Source organism: Falco biarmicus, chromosome 9 (assembly GCF_023638135.1).
Source record: "Falco biarmicus isolate bFalBia1 chromosome 9, bFalBia1.pri, whole genome shotgun sequence".
Lineage (NCBI taxonomy): Eukaryota > Metazoa > Chordata > Aves > Falconiformes > Falconidae > Falco > Falco biarmicus.
Genome location: NC_079296.1, coordinates 36,368,618 through 36,391,542, shown reverse-complemented (window position 1 = coordinate 36,391,542; position 22,925 = coordinate 36,368,618). Strand labels below are relative to the sequence as shown.

The following is a 22,925-nucleotide window of genomic DNA, read 5'->3' as shown; positions in this document are numbered from 1 at the left end:
CAAACAAGCCAAGCAGGAATTGTATTGGCATTGGTCATGAACACAGGAATTTCCAGGGTGAAGAAGTTAGTCTCCCATCACCTGTCACAGAACAGACACATAAAATAAAGGATCTGGACGGCAGCAATGACGTGTGGTACCTCTGCCATATTCTCATAGAATTCCATTTCACTTCTCTTCGCCTCAGTACTTGGAAGACCTTTTGCTTGGGAGGGACCGCTACTGGGGCATCTTTGATCCCTGAGTAAACAATCTGCAAAGGTCCCTATGTTTAAATATAAGGATACACACCTGCACGAGGACCTGACTCTTCAACCTATCTGGCAAGCTCCTCCATGGGAAGCTGCATCCCCCCAGCTCAAAGTGTAGTCCCCAGATCACACCAGACCGAGATGTGGAGTTGCTCAAAGCTGTGCAGTAACCTTGCCTCTACAGCTGCGGAGTCTCCCACCAGGAAGACAGGCCCACACCTACAAGGCGCAGGGCTGGATTAGTATCTGCTTCACCAATTCAGCTGAGAACAAATGCCTTCTGTGAGTAACTGTCAGGGAAACAATGTGCTATAGAAATCTCACTGCAGGCAATTTGGAAAAAAAATTTCTTTACCAAGCTCTTACACCATTGGCACATACCCCACTGCTCGCAGAAAGAGACCTGGAGAAATAAAAGGTGACTAAATATGGATATTAAATCACTGCTATTAGCAAGTTTTGCATTCCCTTTCAGGGTGACACAGGTGTGGGGAACAAAGGGCAAACACGTCGTTTCTACATGCACGTACAGAATCATAGAAAAATTTAGGCTGGAAGAAACCCGTGGCCTGGCTGGGATTCCTCTTGGTCCACCAAGGACATAGGAATATCTAGGACAGACACTAACAAGCAGAAATAGCATAAACAATGATTTCAAGTCCTATTCATCTTCCTAACACACAGTACTTTCACTCAAAAAAGGCACCATTCGAGCCCAATATCGTCTGTCCTGACAGGACACGTTATAGCTGCAGAGCCTGTCCAGACAAGCTTGTTTATGATGCTAAGTGACAAGAAGAAAGGAAATCTTTCTGTAGGTGCCAATGCAAGGCAGCTTGAACACAGTAAGAAAAAAGGCAAGGACTTTACTGGGAGCCTGCCCCATTCCGTGGGTCGGCTCCAGTGGCTCAGCCTTAGCTAAGTTGGGCCACCCCGCCACACAAGGTGGCCACAGCTTTCGCAAGTAGCTGAACCACAAAAAGCTGTAATAAACATTCAAAGCTTCTCCTTTCCCTCTGGCTGTGGTTACTCTTCTCATCCTTCCCTTTCTGCAACTGAGCTGATTACTGAGTTTCCATAAAATGATGGAAAATGTACTTTTATAAAAATAAAAAAAAAAAAAGCAGAAGGGAAGAAGAAAACATCAGGCCATGTTTACTTAAACATACTGTCAGCACTTCAGCCACAAAGAACACTGAAATGTTCAGGGCTTTGTCTGATCTAATTCCTCTGAGAAAGTTTCTGCTCAATCTTAACAAGAAATATGTGTGAATATTTTGGTAAGAAAATGAACCAAAATCAGTAAGAGACAAGTGGGTTCAGATACTCAGAAGCTATTGTTCCACCTTCACAGTCTGCAGAAGAAACCAGCTCTCAAGTGTATTAACTGCAGATATGCCTGGATCCTGAGCCAAAAGGAAAACCGCTTTAAGAAAGGTCTTACTTAAAGTAGGTTTCTTTCGGAAGAGAGAAAGCAAGTATTCCAGTTTGAGAACAGAAGCACCGTGGCATTTGGGGGCTGCACCATGAGATATTATTCAGACCTGCTCATGGTGCGTTTTATCAAAGCCTTTTCTGGAGTTCAGACATCAAACATGAACAAAAGCTTGTTTTCAAATAAACATCCTAGCTTCAGACCATTTACTAATTTTGCTAATCCAGCAAAGGATGAGTAGATAAGGGCACAAGAGTTCAGCTGAGCCGCTGGCAGATCTGCCACCAGCTCCTTTCTGCCGCTTCTTGTCCACTGGTAACACTAGCCACGCCAAGAGAAGGATCCAGAGGTGATCTGCATGGGTAGTCAAACACAAGGCTGACAAAGGACCACTGTGCTCACAGGCTTATTGCCAAAGAGACACATAAAACAAGTGAAGCCATTAAAAATCAGCCATGTGAGTTACCTGATGCTCTGTAGTACAGTATTTTGTAGTGCCACTTTTCACATTCTTCTCATTTGCATGGGTCAAGGTAAATACTTGAGATGTCTCTTCTCTGAATTACCACGTTTTTTAAGTGGCTGAGTTCATGAGAGCACTCCCTGGAAAAGGAGCAATGCAAACCCACCAGACACTTGTGTGAAAAGCCACTTAACTGTGAACAGACACAGCAAATGTGAAGCAAGGAGACAAGGTGGAAGATCATGTCAAAAGAGATAAACGCAGAAGAGGAGAGAGGGCACGTAGCATAATGCAGAGGACAGCAATAGGCCTGTGTTGCCTAAATCAGAATGACAAACAGAAAAGTCAGTTACTTTATCATGAACTCTGGAAAAAATTGTTTGGCAGAACAGAACTGTTACCTTTGCCTATGTCAATTTCTCAGTTAAAATGGGTATTAAAAATGCTAAGCACAGCATGGTGCTGTGCTCAAGGGTGCTGTAATTCAGTAATAATGCATTTATTATACTCATTAACTTACCAAGACATAAATACCTTGTACTGTCCCCAACTAATAACTAACTTGTTAGAAAGGCAACTAACATCCACCAGCAAGACACACAATTGACTGTAATCACTAAAACCTAAATTAATACTAAACTGTTGCAGGAGGAAAAGAACAAGTACCATGAAACTGAAAAACACCCCATCGCTTCTTAATGCGGTAAGTGGGGACCCGTGGGAAGGAGCACAGGACTCCAGCACAGGGTCAGAAATACTTCAGTGACTCCCCATTGCCGACCCCTGGAGTGAACATGGCAGCGAAACCAGAGCAGGACAGCAAATGAGGATAGAATAATTTCCATTTCCCTTCCCTTTGTGTTTGAGTTTCAGCTTATGTTTCTTAGCTTTAAAAAGTATTTAATTTGTTTCAATTTGCAGAGGCACTGAGGAATTGACATTTTCCAGTTCACAAAGAACACTGCCTTTAACCTGTGTATTCCCCATGCAAATGCAAAGCCATACCCCCTGTTTTTATGACTAGTCAAATAAAGTCAGTGAACTGGACAATTCCCTGCATTAAAAAAATAGTCCTTGGGTTAGTTTCTTACTGAGATTCATAAAACCCCAAATAAAAAAGGGAATAAATTCAGGTTAAGTTTGCAATGACTTACTTAGTAGGAACTTAATAAAATGCTTTCATTAGCTGGATCACACAACCTGAGCATGCAGACATTCATACATCAGACTGAAGCAGTACTGAGCTCCAAATACTGTTGTCTTAACAGGTTATGGTTGTGGAGAGATCTTGTGCACAAATCCTCATTTCTGATGCAAACAGAAGCCTGGCTTTCTCAAGCCAGGTTGAACCTTTGAGCCTGCTACAGAGAAGGGCACTGTTTCTGAGTCAGCTCCACTTGCGAGCCAAGACACAGACCGAGGAGTTCCCAGTTCCTGTTTTTGTACTCTAATTAAAAGAACCAAAATTTTGAAGCTTGATGCTTAAGTTCAGGCTATGTGACTAGGAGCAGGAGATGTGGAGCTGCTGTTAACTCATAGTAATGCCAAGAAAAAAGACCTTCAATTCAACTGGAAAGTAAAAAACTCTGAAGAGATGGACAACATTTCTTATAAAGCACATTAATCCAGGAGTGAATAATGGAGGTCACATAAAAGAACACCTGTTTAGCAGGATTCAAACACAGCTTGAACACTTACATAGCAGAAATATTCAGATTAGTGAATCAAACAAGAAGACAGGGACAAAAGCAGCAATGAAGAGTTTTAGGAATGTTATAAACCCTGGTCCTTCAGGGCACAGCTTGCTCATTAGGGCTAAGATAAACCTTTCTCAGTAATGTAGCAACAAAATATTCACAGCCTCTATTGTTTTTTTCCTAAATCATCTCAATCATCTCCATCAGCAGTGCCAAGGCAACAGCAAGGCAAGCACCATGTGGAGGGACATGCACCCAGGATGTGTTGGCTGCTGCTGCAACTCTGCAAGAGCGGCTACTGACAACAGCTGGAGACAGAATCATAGAATCATTTAGGTTGGAAAAGACCTTTAAGATCATCCAGTCCAACTGTTAACCTAGCACTGCCAAGTCCACCACTAAACAATGTCCCTAAGTACCTCAGCATGTTCCTGGGGGTGCCATAGGCACCAAAATGCTCATCAGAAATTTAACAACAGGTTTGATATGCGAGTCCTATGAGCAGCAGCTGTAGTAATTCCCTTTGAACCCTTCCCGTACTCTTGCTCTTGCAGCACAGTCCATGCTGCACTGCCCTCCCCCATACGTAAAAATATCCCAAACCTCAAGCTTCAAGATGTCATGCTGTAGTTTGCGCTGGAAGTCAAGGAAGTGGGAGATTGTCAGCTTCCCCTTCAGATCCGCCCCAAAGAAGTATGTTGTCAGCGCAGAGTTGAAGCCAGTTTTCAGCGTGTTCCCTGTTGTAGAGCGGTCTCTGTGGCGCATGCCCATGCTGGTTTGGGAACGAATGATGCTCTGGACCTAAAAATAAGAGGGAAGATGTTAGGATCAAAACCAACACTGGGACTTATACTAGTCAAGTATTGATACAAAGTACTCCAAGCTCAGCTGTGTTATCCTATTTTTTTTTTCCTGAAATAATTCTTAAAAGACAAGGCAATTCAAAACTTTGGCTGAACTTAGTCATTTTTCAGTCCTCTCTAAAGAAAGAAGAGCATCAAATGCTTAAAATGAGTTTTAAGAAACAATTCACCCCGTGTGCAGATTTGCATTCTAGAGCCGATTCTACGCCTGGTCAGCAGAGAGCAGCTTGTTCCCAGCAAAGTCACAAGGAGGAAAGAATGCAGAGGCAATCATGGGGGGGCGGGGGAAGCCTGCACACGTTTTTGAGCTTCCACTCCTACTTTACGGCACATCCTTGTTAGCTCACACCAACCCCAGTCAGCTCACATTGCATTTCCTTTTCCCTTCTGCACAAACCCAGGGGTTTTCTACCCAAGGACAGCCCCTTCTTGCTGCTGCCACTCTCATGGCTAGCAGCTCCTCCATATCCCTGGGACTGTGCAGCAAGCTGAGCTGCAGGTGGGGGCTGACCCGCCCAGAGCAAAGGGCTCTCCAGAAGCCCTGCGGGTTGCATCAGCCGAAATACAACTCCAGTGGCAGAATAACAAGTAATGCAGAATTATCAGAGTTACCAGCAGACTGGGATATTCGCATGAAGACAGCCAAGTATGAAAGCACACCTAACAGCAGTCTCTCAATGTTTTCAACAAACCTCGCAGGCAACCAGCCTCCTCCTCCTCCCCTGAGCTTGCAGCAGTGCCCTGTACCTTCGCAAAGGCACCGCTCAACTCGAGCGGATGCTACAGCACAGTGCAAGGAGACACAGACAACTCCCCTGTCTACTCTGATGTGACAAAAGGTTGAACTTGCAGGATGCAACAGCCTGAAAAATCCAAAAGTTTGTTATTTTTAAGGGTCCTTTGCTAATTTAAAGGGGCAGCCAAGCCAAATGCACACTTGCCTAGTCTCTCCATCCCCAGGCACCCCATTACCCCTTCCTATCTGAATGATTATTGCTGGGATATGAGAAGCCTGGCTTATTCTCTGTATAACAATGGATCTCTTCCAACAAGGCAGCAGAAGGACTCATATTAAGTACGACGAGTGTGAGAAAGGAAGGGAACAAAAGCCACCCAATATGCTGCCCTGCACTCAGCGTAGCCTTGACAGCACAGGTTTCCTGAAGCTCCAGCAAACACTACTGCTTTGTCTTCAGGCTCTTCCTCCTGCCGTCAGAAGTTGGGAAGAAGAAAAACAGCTGCCAAGAGCTCCAACTGTCAAAAGGATGCCAGAACCTCGTTATCATGGTATATGGCGTGTTCAATTTTTTCTTAAGAAAGTGAGCGCTGAAACAACCCCAAAGGGGATGCTCTAGAGGAGCATGCCGTGTATCACTGCCGAGCTCACCTTGCTTGAAACGCTGCCTCCAAACCACAGACTACTATTCTTCCACTACAAGGAAAACCAAGTTGAGCCAGAGAGGAAAAAAACCCAAACCCAAAAACCCAACAGAAAAAAGGTTTGGGGGCTTTTTTTTTTTTTTTTTTTTTTTTTTTTTTTTAATATGCACTGTGATGTGAGGAAGGATTTTTACACTGTAAATAGCAACTTCTTATTTTACTTTGTGCTCTACTTTAACTGCGAGCTCTGCATGCACATTTTGGAGACAATTATTTATAAACTTTCTGAAGCAATGCAGTTTATGGCCAGCTTGGAAAATTGCCCCTGTTTCTGCAGAAGCAAGTGTTTATCACACTGCAGACTGTTCGATAGAGCATCTTTTCCTGGGTGTTATTTACACAGCATCCTACGCCCCTCTTTTTCTTTTCCATCTATAACAAGCATCGGGCAGTTTGAAAATCCATCTGTGGGCACTGGGGCCAAAATTATTTGGCTGGTTCCTATTTTGGGTAATCCTTCTAATACCCAGAAAGGCAGGCAACCACTGCAAGAAGTTGTCCTCCAGCCCAGCCGGTGTTGTCCTCCCTCACAGCTCATCAATCGTACAAGGCTGTGAAGCACAGAGATGCTTCACTGTCTTTTATACTTATTTCAGTGTGTTTGTGATGTTCCATCTTTTGTGCTAGACAAGCAAAAAAATAAATTAAAATACTTAATGGTTTGAAGAAAAATCATGAGTAACTGCCTGCAAGTTTACCACTTCTCATCCAACTTTTTAATTAAAAATAGAAGAGAAGACTAACAATTTAGATACTGAAGGATGAAAAGTTGAAGATGATACTGATGCTGGCACCAAACTACTCAGTGCTATTCGTTAACCATATGCATCAACTGGAAAAAAAATATCTGAGGCTCTTCAGTGAGGCCTAAAGAAATTCAGTATTTTCTTATTACGTAGTTAAAGCCTCCAACTTGCATATTAGCTAAATTACTGCAAGTAATTTTCTTATTCAATACTCATTGGGTTTTTCAGACATTAATGAGAAGAGGGACCTGCTGTTTCCGAAGACAATGTGTGTGTGTGTGGGAAAAACAAACAAACAGAAAAAAAGTACAAGATTAATTTCCACATGCTCACAGCCAGTAGGGACAATACGATGCTTTTGAGATGACCCTTCTCCTTCTTTTTCTACACATTCTCACCAAAACAACGCCGCTCTTTTAAACTGATGCCACTTCTAGCAGCATATTTCCCTGGAGGAGCCAGTTCCAGCTGCTCCTGCCAGGTAAGATGTTTATGGGACAGATCTGCAAACTCTGTCATCCTTCATGCTCTTATTGAGGCATTTCCATAAGGAGTGAAGAAAAGTATTTATCATATGAATTACTGTGTGTGTTATATACATGTATAATGTTATATATGTGCTTCTTGCTGAAGCTATGTGTTTGCTTTAATCCCGTTTGGGAACTGCAGCAAATCCATTACAGCGATATCTGCAAAAATATTGTCAGCTGCTTCTCACTTTCCAAAACAGCTCCTTCATCCTCTGACTTGAAAGCTCTGGAAGATCAGTCCTCATCAAAATATTCAGATGCTAACCAGAAATTTTATTCCTTTATATAGAGGTAGTGACACATGTAACAAACTTAACAAAAATACATTCCCCTTCCTAAGAATTTTTATATGACTTAATGCACATAACTTCCCTTTCCTTCTGGATGATTTAAGAACATCTATTTCCACTTTGTACTTTCACCTTCATAGTGCTTCTGAAACATTCAGCCTCAATAAACATTCATTCTTACTTTACATGGCTAATAAAAAAGCCAAACATGACACCTGTGTTAATACCTTGGTGTCACTGCATTTTCAGTGGGCAGTTAACTGTTCTCCACTTTTCTTAAATTCATTTATCTCCTAATTGATTTCACTCTAGAACATCAGTAACTACTATAAAATACCTTTTGAATTGTTAAATATTATCAGATTGCTGCAGTGGAGTGCTATATTCATGCACTATGCAAACAGAAGGAAGAACAGTATTTTTTTAGAGGGAAAATAGGAAACCCAGAATTTTTCATAGCTAAATCAGTATTTTCTCCGAAGGCAGTGCCGAACAGCACAATAACTTGGACATAGCTGTGTATTCAAATGTGTACTCAAAGGAAAATGAACAAACTCCTGGATTTACATTACAAGCTGTCACATGAAGGGCTATCACATTGGAGATAAACATACTCCATTCTCCTTACGGAGTCCAAAGTTTGCATCTTAAAAATGTGCAGTTAACCAGATATATTACACAGCTCTGGAGCAAACTCAAAATAATGACATCATACCCACAGGTAATAATTTAAGGAGGATGACAGCAAAAGATTAGAAGGGGGAAATTAATTTATCAGACCTGCTTTGCCACTAGTTCTTCCCATTTATAGCAAGTGCCCCAAGCACGACCTCTCAGAGACTCTTCTGAAGTTAACTAGTCATTCAATCAGCTGATGAGCAAGAATTTGTAACTAGATTATTGAGGTCTGCTTTGTTCTCGGACATCAGTACACAGCTTTTCACCTTTTACAAATACGGATGTCCTCCAGCATAAAAAAAACCCCACAAGGGCAGGTTATTTCTTAAACCAGAGTCTTGTTTCCTTTGCCCAGAAGCAGCAGCTTCCACTTGCCCACTAAACACACAGCTTTGAGGGATACGGGGTTTCAGAAATGCCACATGAATATTAGCTAGATCAGTGGTGTATCTCCCCTACCTTGTTCTTTGACAACAGAGATGGTGACTCCTGAACCAACTGGCCTGTTCCCGCATTTACTTTTCCTTTCATGAGTAGAACATGCATGGAGATTTCCTAATATACGGCAACTTCAGAATGTTTGTAAGTTTCCATAGCCTTAAGGCTGTTTCTATATATGCAAGAAAACCATAGAAAACCATACACTTATGCCTGGGGAGGTCAGATCTCTTTCCCATTGACAGCTTGAGTCTTCAATCTATTCTCACTCTAACACAATCACAAACCATAGCTTACAGAAGGACCTCACCGGTATCAGATAATGCAGACTAAGCTCATTAAAAAGCCTGCATCAAACTCCCTGTGGATGAAACCTTGTAAGAACTAGGGGAAATAAACTGATGAAAATATATTCTCAATAAACATGTTTTTAGACTACACTGAAGTGGCTAAATTCTTCTTTGAAATGGACTCACTCTTGTTATTCTCTGAAGACAAACAAAATTAAGGAATGCAGTACAAGCTGTGAAAGAAAGTGGGATGAAAATCCTACAGCATCAGTAGAATGAAAAAAATTCTTTACCTTGGAGATGACATATTGTAAAGATACCTTGGTGGCAAAGTAACAGGAAATCAAGAGTTTATACTTAAAATTGTCCTGGCTAAATGAAAAATTATGTCTTGAAACATCCAGTTTAAAAAAAAAAAAAAAAAAAAAAAAGCAGGCACTGAGGCAACACAGCAGAGCACAGAAGAGCATAGAGCTGGTTTACTTTTCAGATGTAAACCAGCACTAACCACAAATATAAAACACACAGTAACGTCAGAGAGGAGTGCTGCACTTCTGGCTAAGATGCTATAGCATCAAGAAGTCAACCGGTCATTCAACTTGCCTGCTCAAACTCTTCCATGTCCACCTCACCATCACCATTCAGATCAAACATCTTAAAGGCAATTTCGAAATTCCTCTGGGGAGCTGCAGGAGAAAAACCACAATAAGAAACAAAGACCAGTTAACGAAGACACAAGAGCTCAATTAAAAAGGCGCAAGTTCAAAGTTACTTTAATCAAAAGCAATTTTCCATAAATCTTGCCATTTTACTAAGAAAATGCAGCTCTTGGGAACCCCTAGTTACAAGCTCCATAGTGATCCTTTTACCAAAGGTCTTGACAAGGAGGTTGGAAGGAAAAGCTGTTCCTTGAACAAAATTTATTCCATTTACAGGTGGAAAAAGCATGAAAGAAAGACACCATCTGATATTTCTAATGACAATCAACAGAAAATTATGTTGCAGCAAGAGCTCAAGCCTGCTCCATACAGTATGATACCAATTTGGCCAGAGGACGCTCCTCTGGTGCTGCAGAGCACTCTCCACGCTTTGTGAAGCAGTTGGTGGGTGAGGAGCAGACCTGAACTTTGGGTAATTCTATTCCACACTCAACTCTTGTCTCACTGCACAAATTTAAACAAATCATTACCAACTCTCTCTCAGTCCAGTTATGACATTGAGATAACACACAAGCTGAAACTCACCAGGCTGAGATGCACTTGAGACAACATGGTACCTTATTTTTCATTGCATTTAGTCTATGTTGTCATGGTTTATTTAGAACTCTGCAAAAGCATCACTTCACAGCCACCCATCACAGCCCAACCACGCTCTTTCCCCTGCATCCCACCAAGGAATTTCAGTACGTTTTCATTTTGGACTCTGTAACCCATCACCATTTAAAGTTACAACATAGTACCACAGTATTTTTCCAAATTAAGTTAATATATGAGAATTTATCTTGCTCTGCTACTTTCAAATACATACCACCTACAGGAATTTTGGTGTTTGCTGGGGTTTCTAGGGAGTGCTCTAGACTATGACGAGTGCTTAGGTTGTAATTTTAAATGATCAGTTAAAACTTAGCCCCTTTTTTTGTTCTGGAGATGGCTCCCCCCCAAAAGAAATCTGGCAGCAGGATGTAGATCACTGGCGAGGCTCATCCCCCTTCAACTTCACCTATTGCAATCAACTATCAATATTTCTTGCGGATGCTCATTACAAAAAGTAATGAGTTTCTGCAACCACCCTCCTGTGTTAAGGCACCTCCCAGACAGGAGTGGGGAGACAGAGGAATCACTCAGACAAAAAGAAATTAATATGAAATTAACTGAACTGGATTTTGTACATTAGTTACAGCTTCAATTTAAGACTAGGAGACTTTTACATCATGTTTTCCCTTCGCTGTAATAAACTGTAGCACTTTATCACTAAAAGATTCAGCAAACATTCATGAGATCACTTTTTCCAATCACTTCATGCCTTAAACAGCTGTTTAACATTAAGCTCAATGGCAGGAACGGCCTGTCGCTAGCCACTTGATATATACAGCACATACAGTCCTGCCGTTATCATCCCTGGATTTCCAATTTCCTTGTGCCAATTATTTGGGCTTTAAGTTCCAAACACCTCGTGCCTAAGTGATGCCTCCTACAGAACCATGGCAATCGCCAGCAGCACGCGGTGGGTTATCTTCTCTTCCATACACAGCCCTGCAGCAGAAGCCATGCCTCCACCCAGCTCTGCTGTCCTGGCTGCTGGGATGAGGAGACCTTTGCCTGCCATCTCTCATTAATTCAGCATTAGCTGAGCTGTCATCGGGGGGACTGGCTGTCCCCAACATCGACTCCATAAGCTCTCCAAGGATGCAATCTAATTAAAGGGATTTATACCAAAAACCTCCTCTGTATCCATCCATCATTTCCAGTGATTAACTCCCCATTTCCTTGAAGAGCAACAATATTAAGTATCTTCCAACTACCCTCTTAATGTTTAAATAACACATCCAACTTCATTCGCTTTAATTGCAAGTATAGGCTGGACATGAATCAAAAGCCTGGACACAATTTCTTGTTAGTCCCCAAATCTAGCACGGCATGGAAAGAGTCCCTTCCTCTATGAGGAAAAGGAGGACTATACAAAACTCTAATCTAGTTACAAGATGCTAGAAAAAGAACAATTTACACATCTTTCCTCACCCGTTTTCTCTGCCAGGGTATAATGATGTATATGCTGAGATTTGAAAATTTGTTACTCCTTGTTAAAAAATGGTGTTTGGGTTGGGTTTTTTCCTTTTAAGAAAACAGGTAATACCATGTCGCATTCACACAGACACAGGGTGAACAGAGAAAGCAAGATACTTAACTTACCCCTCACAAAGGCCATTTCCTTCCTTTTCCTTCTCTAAATACACATTTTCAAGAGCAATTTATCAAAGCCTCAGAGGAGAACATCACTTGCAAAATTAAAATTAACAGTTCAGCATCAAAAATTTGCAGGGTCAGTATTTTCTAAGGACAGGGAAGGAAAGTAGCTTTTAATTAGCTAAAGAAATGAAGTAATTCAGTTTGCCAATAAGCAACATAGGCTGTTTCTTCCTGTGATCTGCATATCTAATTCCACATACTTGTAACAACACTTAAATCCAAACATGAACCTGAGCCAGGGCAACCAGAGGGCACTGAAGACAATTAGCTCATCCCGCTCCTGCTCAGGAAGAAATGTTCATTAAGATTTATGTCCCTGATATCTGGGCAGTCTGAATTTACTAGTCTCAAGTGAGATGATTTCTGCCTCTCCTCTTGGGTGTGATGCTTCTGACCAGGATTTATTGGGGAAGAGTCATCCCGACGGCAGCTAACCCCCCCTTGCCCACCCTGCCCCATTACTTGTGGTTACATCAGCCTGTACAACCTCCATTTCTCTTCGTCCTCTTGTACATACACCTTACAGAAACTTGCAGATCATAAAAGCCACAGACACCAGTTTGCCTAGCTAAGCTTAGCCTTTTTGTCCTCCCTCTTTTATTCTGCTCTCCAGTTTTACCATTCTCCACTGCAGCTTTTCTAAATTTCTCCATTGTCTGCTTAATTAAGATGCCTCAAAATGAATGCAAGATTCCTCCTGCAATGATTATCAAAACCATTTAAATGACTGTTTGCTTTTAATACAGCGCAATGCCTGTCTTCACAAAGGAAACTCATTTCTGTAATTTCCCCAAGTGCTCTGCTGCATTTCCAGCTTCTTTGATTTTGTGACCTATCTCCTCGCCATCCTTTTTAACATTATCAAGAATCAAGAGTTTATATTGCAACTAATTTCCCTTGGACAACGAATAAGGAACTGGTCAGGGCAACTGCAGTTTCTTTTCTAGCTTTATTTCTAGTCTTTAGATGTTCAAGAGAATACAATGACTTCCTAATGATTCCTCAAAATCATTAATATAAATGAAAACATGCTACCGGATACCAATTCATCAGTTACCTATTCCTAGCTTTGAGATATATGTAACTATACCTTGAAATCTAGATCATGTTGAAATCATTCTGTAGATCCATGGTTCCCCACCAGCTTTACACACCAAGTTCCTTTTTCAGCTAATCTGGGAGTTGGTGCAAAGGGCAATTAACATTTTTCTCAACTCATTTGTTCAAATCAAGTATTTGGGAACAGAAAGGCAATAAAAAAAGCAAAAGCCACACACAGTAGCGTTACGAAGATGACCAACCTCCACCAGACAAACAGATGATAAGCAGCAGCACTGACCACTGAAAAAAACCACTCAATCCATCAGTATAAAGCCCCAGGGAATCTCTGAGAGATTAGATGGATTGATTAGGCATCTTTAAGCCAATTATGTATTTTTAAACTATTTTCAATTATCCAATGGACCAATTTGCAGCACTCAACTGCTCTTTATTGCCATTTATTGCCACCAGAAGCAATGCATTCTGAAAGGCAATAAATGCTCGCTGATGAGAAATGCCAATTTTGCTATTTTTGTGCTCACATTTGATCTTCTGTTTCCCCCAAACACAATATTCCACACTTGAAGAGACACCTCCCAACACGTCTTTCCCTCTGACTCCTATTGCAACTCATTCAGTATGTGGTTGCACACAAAAATTAAGTGTCTGTAGAGCATCCACCTCAAGCAGAGATATTGCATTTTAGGAAAACTGGTTTTAACACACTTTTGGAGAATAAACATTCCTCCCTTCAGATGCAGTTGAGAATTTCTTTGACGAAGTAGAGTGATTTTTTGGTGATGTTACTTAGAGGAAGTGAAACTTCTGGCTACTCATTTGAAAAAATGCTTCCCTGAAATAAGGACTCTGAAACAAGCTGTGGAAGTGCCAGCCCCAGATGAAGGCCATTAGAATCTGTGCTCTACAAGGAACCCCTGGAGAAAGAGGACACCCCAAACACCTACAGGTTCTGGGATACTGCTATCAGCCACACAAAATTACTCTATTTCCTAATTCTATAGAATGGCAAGTAAATTTCTGGAATTTCTCAATCAGGCTAACAAGTGCTGCACACAGACTAGTCCTTCCCCACTGCAAATTTACTGTCCTCTGATAGAGGAGACTGGTGGAGATCCATCAGCCCATCCCACCATGTAAATACAAGGGATGAAGAGATGAACACAGAAAGACCAAGGGAAGACTGCAGGCGGAGAGGCTGGTAGAGCACCCCATTCCCTAATGTTGGTTTTTGAACTGGAGAGGTCAAGCTCCGGTTGAAGGAGGCTGAAGACACTCATGTCAGCCAGCAATACATATTCAAAACAGCCACAGCGCAAACACACCCTGGAGATCGTGCCACCAGTGCAGGAGAGCATGCCATACTGCCTCTATTGCATGACCCACACACCACTCAATATCTGGCCAGTAAACAACTGCCAGACCTAGATGGCTTGGGATTTACTTCCTACACAGAGGAAAGGAAAAAAACCCAGTGAATCTACCCTAGGCAAGAGGCCTCTTGCAGGCCAGTACCCTAAGGGACAGCAGCATGCAGTGCTCTAGAACGAGCCCACAGGAGAGGGAGAAGGAGCTGCTGGTTTGCTGCGAGAGCCCTGGGAAGAGAGTAATTACTTTGGCTTGAGCCAATGCTATTTAACTCCGTTCCAGGAGGGCACATCAAGACACAGTGACAGTCCAATTACAGGAACAACACCAACTTATTCTTTTAATGCCCAGCTCCCTTCAGTACCTGTTAATCAAGCAGGAATTAGTGCACCTGGACAACAGACCACGTTTGCTCTGAAATTGCAGTCACTGATGATGGAAAAGCTCTTTCTTTACTTCCTCCACCTGTTCTGCAAGTTGAAAAGCAAAAACCTCTTTGGTCAGGGAAGCGATGTCTTTGCTTTCCTGTGACATTTGAAGGACCCAGGGGAAATCACATCAGTGGTTTGCTTATCCTGTATTTTGCTCATCTTTCCACCTCTGCCCCAAAACAGGAGTGGCTGGAGCAATAGAAGCGATAGGGTATCCTCAAGGCCATTCAGCTCTCATTGCCTTTAATAGAAGACTGACTTCCTGAAGCAGTTAAATGCTATTTTATTAGCAGTTTTAAAAATATATTTTCACAAAAACACAGCAACCGATAAGAACAGACAGTGCTAGAGCGAGAAATCACTCGTAAATAAAATATGGTGACAGACTTCATTTTCTGTGCAATACGCAAACAGCTCTCTGCAAGCAACACACAGATGAAGCCTTCAGCCCTCTCTCCTCATCTCCCTCCCTTGCAGCTGCCACATGATTCCCATTTCAGAAAATAGAATTGAAGTGAGCTCAGCTGAAGCTGCAAAGACAAATTAAATGAAAAGCTTTGGGAAGCACTCTCAAAGCCCAGCAGTGCTTTTGGTAGGTCCAGGGAGATGGGTATGAACCATCTCAGCAGACTTGCTGAGCATGATCCTCCCAAAAAACACAATAATAACACAAACCCCTTTGGGTTTCTTGCTTTCAGAGGTTATCATTGATCAGTTTCGAGTTCAATAAGCCAGACCAGACCACAATTGATCTCTCCCCATCACTTCTGAGCACAGCAGAGGATCATCTCTCCCTCCTGCCTCCCACCCCCAGACCCGATCTCACACTCCACCTTCCAACTACCCTGCTTTACTGCACAGACCACCACCTTCTTTTCTCAGTATTTAGTGGCTCTGAGCTATTTGATGTAGTCTACAGCTCACTCTTGTCCAGATACCTTCTTAATGCTTGGGTTATTAAAACAACACAGTGAGAAAACCAATATCGAACTGTCACAATTAACAAGTAGTTTCCTCATTCTATTTATTTCCCAGGGAAAAAAAAAATACAATCAGGAACTACTGGATTCCTGCGAGGTAGTGCTTACCAACAGGAAAGTAAACCAGCATGGCGAAACAGTGAATTTTCTACCTAGCCACAGGACAAGGTTTGTTTGGGAGGTTTTATTTGCATAAAAGCAAATGCTTTAAAAATGAAACCAAAACTCTTCCTCTGGGGAATCACCGTTTGACAGTAGCTCCAGAGACATTCCTCCATCTTCAGTAACCATTCTGCAAACTCCCCAAATACCTAAAATTCAGCTTAAAAGTTACGGAACAGTTTTTTTGTCTTTTTTTTTTTTTTTCCCCTTTTTGAAAGCTCCTGCCTTGCCCACCTTTCACATTGTTCCTCAGAGCACACACCACCCAATTCTGTCTCCTCTTGTTAGTTTGATTCCCCAGTAATTGTGAACATGTTTAAAAACCTGTCCCTTCCGCATAGCCCTCAAAAACAAGGCTGGCTGCTACTCCGACACAAAGTGGTCCCTTTTATTCTCACAAGAAATACATTAAACCAAAGCAGAAACAATTTCTCTTTCTGCTGCCTATGGAAGCATATTAATTTTGCACCTTGCATACTTGATTAGGAGGTTGTTCACCACCAGCACAGCCATGAAACCAAGGTCATGAGTGTTTTCTAAGCCACATTCAGTAATGTGATACAACAGGTTTGAGAGTTCATTGTCATCTGTGGAGACTCAGATGAAAAGCCCTCATCACACAAGTGAAAATACCTTAGGTAATTTCAGCATAATTAAAGTCTTAAGAGTCAGTTCTGAGACTCATTCAAACAAAAAAAGCAGATTAAAATCATAAAACAAATTCCCTGGCTTGAACTCTCAAGCTTTACCTCCCAGTATTTCTTTTTGTGACATGAAGGTCACTTAACATGGTTTCCCCCAGTCCATGCCCACTTGACAACAAACAAGACCTTGAATGTTGCTTCTCCCCAGTAACGTATCCTCAGTAAATGAAGAGCTGCCTCTTTCATTTGTCTATGTTACAGCATGCAAGAACACAGGGGAAAATAAAGTGCCCATTGCTTTTATAAAACATCAGTGAATTACCCAGCTGACTCCCCAGACAGCACAGGGCAGGCAACAACAGCAATCTGTAGTAAACTGGGAAGCATCCAGCTTTTTAATTCCTGTAATCAGGTCATTGTGAAATGGATACTTGCAAGATTAAATGGCCAAACTCTCTCTCGCTCTTTTTTTTTTTTTCCCCTCGGGGTGGAGGGAGAAGTCTGAAAATAAAATACCTCAACTTCATTTGGACAATGGCATACTCCCCACTAACCAATATTTTCTAATGGGGCTGAAAAATAACTGGAATGTCTGTTGACTTTCCTGTTGGTGATGCAGCACCTTCCAAGTGGCTAGAGAAGCTCTGCAAACAAGGTTTTGAACTTGCTTTCCCCATTAAGAAAGTCTAGAAATGCCATTTGACTTTACCAAAGGCTTCAGTTTCACTGTTTCTTGCCAACAAAGGAAACTTTGATGTGCCAGCACTTCAAGTGCAGAAGACTTTGCTGGAACAGATTTGCAAAACACAGAAATACCAAAAATGCAAGTCAAGTGCAGCAGCGTGAAAAGACAGAAAGTATCTCGTGATATTTGTTGAAATGTTACAGCTTAACTTCTCTCTTTATTGGATTACATCAGGCACAAGCCTGAATATACCCAAGTGAAAATACAGCGGGAAAAGAGAGTTTGCATAGTCTTGTAACCAGTGAAGAGCTGGAAAGCAATATTCCTCCAAACACAAGAATATCGTATACACACATCTCCATTTACAGTTTTGAACAGCAGGTCAAATGACTCATTTAAAAAAAAAATGTGCAACATTCTAAAATGACAAACAAATCTTCAGAAGTCATCGATCTGCTTATCTTTCTGAACCACTCAAAGCTAAGTCTAAACCAGCTGAAGCAATAGCAATTAGTCATTCAGCTCCAGTTTCAAGCAATCAAGAATTCCTTTTAGGGAAACGTATGTAGACAACAATAGCAACATCATTGCTTGTAAACCTTCAAAACTTAAAAAAAGCAGTAACTGCAGAGAAAAAAACCCCACTGTACTTACTGGAAAGGACCGTTGTGAGGAAGATGTAGTCAGAAAAAGAAATGAGTCCACATTCTCCAAGTGCATAAAATATGCTGTCCTCATCAGCAAACTTCTCTCGCTCCTGGGATAATTTCTATTTATTCATCCGATGCACACCCCAGAAAGAGAAAATAAAGCAATCAATTAAATAGAGAAATGGAAGGCTTTCTTTGCATCCTTATCACCAACAAGCCGTTCCACATACACACACACCCCTACTATCTCCATTCATATTCAGTAGACCTTTTCCAGCCTTCAAATCTGCCAGAAATTCTCTGCAAAGATCGGTGCTTCCCCATCTCAAATGAGAGATAAGGAATTGTGCAGTATTAATTAGTTGGTTTAGCCTAGCTGAAATACAGGTAAATAAAACTGTGTCCCTTATGCTTAAAATAGTCTGAATCTTTGAGAGACAGTGTTATGAATCAGATCTTTTAATACAGGATTCAAAAAGAAGTTATTATATTTCACTAATACCTACAGTTATTGTAATATATATTATTTTAGTTATACTTTGCTGTAGTTTTCTTGGCTATTGGTATTTCACATTAATATAAAGTACGATCAAAGTTATTAAAAACAGGTAGCTAAAAAAAGAACACAATTCAGGAGTGTGTTTAGTAAGCTCACTAGGAGGACTGGGACCAATACCAGTCTCAGTCCGTGTCTCTCTCTTGCTCCAGTTCTTTTTCAACATCTTGTTTTAATAGAAAATACTACATGTGTTTTATCAGCTCCTATCTTTTACTAATCTAAAAATCCAAGTCCCTTTGATCTGCAGAACCTTCAAAGACTGGAAAGGATCCATAGAACTGTTAGGAAATCCACACCAGTGACCCATTTTAAGAACACGGCAGGAGGCGGCGCACACACACACACACAAAAGAAAAATGAAATTAATATATAGGAGAGTAGGTGTGGATGAGGTTATTTCACAGAAACCATATCATGCAAGCACAGAAGCATGGTGAAAAGCAAGGCTGAATTTAGGAACGGTTTTAGGAAAAACCACCAACAAACACCACCACACCAGGGTCCAGCTACACAACTGTCCCCCACTGTTACCTCTGTCTAGCGGAGATCCCATCATATACAAGATAAAGGAAAGAAAACTGGTTAACCAACAATAAAATAAGCAGGCAAAACATAACATCAAGTTGATTGGTTAGACTGGCAAAGAGCAAGAAAGTTTCGGAGCAACCAGGTCGTTGCTTTGATTGGGCACCGCTAAGAAGCCTAAGTAGACATCCCAGCAAGAGTTAGCATGTAGCCTTTCCGGGTCAGACCCACTGTCTGCAGCTGATGTCTCTCATCCACCTCAGGTTTTTTGTTTTGGGGTTTTTTCTTTTTTGGGTTTTTTTTTGAGAGAACTCACCATTGTATGTGACTGCAGAGTGGGGATGAGCTCAGCTAATAATTTAGATGAAAATTTAACCCGTATCTGGCTCAGAAACCACAAGAAAAGAGACAAAAATAATCATATAGATCACCAAAAATACAGTTTCCAGGGGAAAAAAGTTCAGCTCTATTGATCAAATAACCCCCTTCCCAGTAGCTCTAACCTTTTCCATCTGGAGAGTATCAAGAATTTAATAAAAGGCAAATCACTAACAGCAGACAACATGCTAATGGCATTCATTTCATGCAAGATAATTGCTGTTTATGCTTACAGGATACCAGGTTGAAGGATCATTTACTGAAAAAAATGTTTTTGCTTCCCTTCCCATTGAGGTAGATCCAAAGCAAAATTACACTGATGCTTACGTTAAGGACAAATAAACAATGTCTCCTTTTCCTTTAAAATGAAGGGAGGATTTACGGAGACAGTTTTCTGCGATTGATGCTGGTGGTGTTGCCAGCATCTCACCTGCTCGTGTGATTTATCACTGCTATCACTCCCATTGCCTGTCTTCAGCGGCTTTTATGATAAACTAGCTATTAGCATCCTACTTCACTCGCTCAAAGGATCCCATGAAAAAGTTCCAGAGGTTGGTTTATTAGTTTTTCTGCATTTCTCTTCTGCACTTAAAATTCACAGTCAGCATCAAAACAGCTAAAAATATTCCTCATAAGCTGAAAACCACATCCATAGAGTAACAATAAAAAGAGGTATTAAGTTAGTTGCTCTCTGAAACACAAAGGTGTAGACAGATGGGAGGGAGAAGCATTTACTCATTTGCACCTTACTTGGAGCAAACAAAGTAAAAAAATGTATTTATTTTAAACAAGCATATACTTGTCAGAAACCTGGGGAAGGGGAACATACACTGTAACTATGGTGTTCAGGCTGCCTGCAGCTACTGGGAAAGGGAATTTCTCCCACTGATCTTATAACAGGAGAAACAACTGACCTGACTGATAAGATTTCCAGGCTCCCAGTGCTAGGACAATCGTTTAGAAAAATTAATTATCCTCCCATTTATTTTCTTCTGGCTCACTGAGAAGCTGCATGTTTGATTGCTTTCCACAAAGTACGTGAGAAGCTCACCCTACTACAGGAAAGGCTGAAAGCACCCTCATCAGGGGTTGTTTCCCACCATTAAACATTGTATTTACAGAATTAATCCCCAGGGGGCGGAGAAAGAAGCAACCCCAAACCAATCTACCTACTTTACAAAGCACAACATGGACTGCTGTGATCCTCCAAGTTCAAGGTGGAGAAATCCAAGGTCAGTTCTCACTAACATCTAAAACCACTGTCCATAGTCCTCGAGCTTCTTTTCCACATCCTACTGTCTATCATCTCTTCTCTACCATACTCTATCATCCCTTCTAGCCAGAAGGGTAATGCATAGGATCAGAAAATGTAGGGAAAGATCCTTTTCCAAGCCTTCATCCTCTTTTAGAGACATGTCATCTTGACAAATCAGTTATTCCCACAATTTCATACAACTTTCACATTTCACACCCTTTTGTATCTGAACACAAGTTAATTCTCAAAGTGCTCAGTTAAAACAGACTATTTTCTTTCATTGAAGATTTTTTTCTATGTCAAATCCATTCCCCAAACCAGATAATTTGTTAAGATCATTCAGCACACCCAAAAAAACATTAAAAACTGAGCATTCACAAGTGAGCAAGCCATGGTGAACAGTTTACAATTATCATGTATTTTTAAATCAAGCAGTAGATTCATATTAAACAAGCAGACAAACAAGCAAACATCCAAATTAATATGTAAAAAGAAAAAAAAATTCAAATATACCATTTCAGCACAAGCATGGCTGTGTAAGTTCTGTGAAAAGCCACCAGTCCAGTCCCAGTGGAATAAAAACGTTTTACAGGCATTCAGGCAGATTATCTTACAATACCAGACATCAACAATAGGTAAAAAAAAATAACGTAATTGCATTTCAAAATACAAGCTTGGTTTGCCCTTTCCAACTCAGGCTCCAAGCCCAACGAACAGGACCAGAACAGGGGCTGAACATATCAGTAACAGTGACCAACCTCCCCCGGACCCACGTGCTGTAGGAAACCCAGTTGCATGCCATATGCAGGCAACTCCACAGACTCGTGTTACGGGCTGACTGCAAGCAAGCAAAGCACCCAAAGATATATCACAAACATCACATATTCTACCCCCAAACTGATCTACTGCTGGAGCCTCCCTTGTGCCAAGTACACTGTACAGCTCCCAGGTAACATGTTTTTTGGGGAAACCCCCCCACTGATTCCTTCCATTCCTTGCCAAATAATACTTTTATTTCGGATTTTAAAAATGTTTTCCCAGGGCTGAATGAAGAGTGAAATGTGTTAATATTTAATTATGCAAATCTGAAAAAAGATGTATTTTTGCAAATTAAGGGATGTCTTCTGTACAGAGACAGGTGCAAGGTGCAGTGCTGGGGTCTGCTCTGCATTCCTAATGCAGATTTAGAAAAGCTTTATCAGCTAAATCCTTGCAGCTCCACTTCCTTTTGTATTTCAGAAACTGCTTAATAAGTAGCATTTAGTTTGCCACTTCAGGAAGAACACATTCTTGGTAAGTCACTTAAGAGCTGACAAGTTTGCGTTTCAATCTGAAGGAGAAAACACACGTAACTTGTTTATGATTCAGTATCACCTTTGTACTTAAATGAACCAAGGCTTCAGGAATTTATCAGCCTTATGTGACCACTCAACAGTGACTTATGCCTGCCAAAATGACAATAAAATAAATATCAAAGTGCATGCAATATAATGAGTATTTCTCCAGAACCAGAAAGTAATTTTGTAAATTAGTACGGAATTTTAGGTGAAGCATAACCATCTTTTACTGACAAATGTCATCATACTCAGTTACTCAGTTTGTTCCACTTAAAAAGAAATGCGTTAAGGTTACCAATATTGTGTAAGCAAATACAAACCCATGAACATTTCAGTGAAGTCACCTTGCTGCAAAGCAATTCTCTTTCAGTCCCAACTGACCACCTTCAGTTATGCAAAACATTGAAAAGACACCTATTAATGTATTTATTATGTGGTTAGCTGCAGGCATACAGGAGAAGAAGTTAAAATGCTGTAAGTTCATTGTTAAAAAGAAACACTCTCTTTTCCACATTAAGAGTTTCCAAAAAAATCTGTTACAAGTTGGCCTCGTGGACAATTCTTTCCTTGTTGCTGTGTTTTCTGGCTTCATAACGTAAAGAAGACTTTCCCTATTATTACAATTTTGGGATATGTGCCTCTTTATAAAGGAAATCTCTCTAAGAAGAGGAAAGGAACCTCACATTAGTACTTGTGCATGTAACATTAAGCAGCATGCCTAGACATGATGTGCTATTAGCCCTGCTCGTACATGGCTTGATACCTTGGGCTTAAATCAGTAAACAGCATTCCTATAAATAAAAAA

The 22,925-nt window shown here is 41.0% G+C and overlaps 1 protein-coding gene across 5 annotated transcripts in view; it reads right to left on the bottom strand.

Annotated features, from left to right (window-relative positions):
* Positions 1–22,925, bottom strand: part of MICU1 (mitochondrial calcium uptake 1) — a 105,796-nt gene that overhangs the window by 31,965 nt on the left and 50,906 nt on the right. For 4 of the 5 annotated variants that reach the window (XM_056350774.1, XM_056350776.1, XM_056350775.1 and 1 more), the window contains 4 exons: positions 19,467–19,532; positions 18,071–18,185; positions 9,725–9,807; positions 4,450–4,647 (listed from right to left, as the gene is read on the bottom strand). In XM_056350774.1, coding sequence (XP_056206749.1) covers positions 4,450–4,647; positions 9,725–9,807; positions 18,071–18,185; positions 19,467–19,532 — 462 coding nt within the window. The remainder of the gene's footprint in view (positions 1–4,449; positions 4,648–9,724; positions 9,808–18,070; positions 18,186–19,466; positions 19,533–22,925) is intronic. The other variant, XM_056350778.1, reaches the window with a different exon arrangement.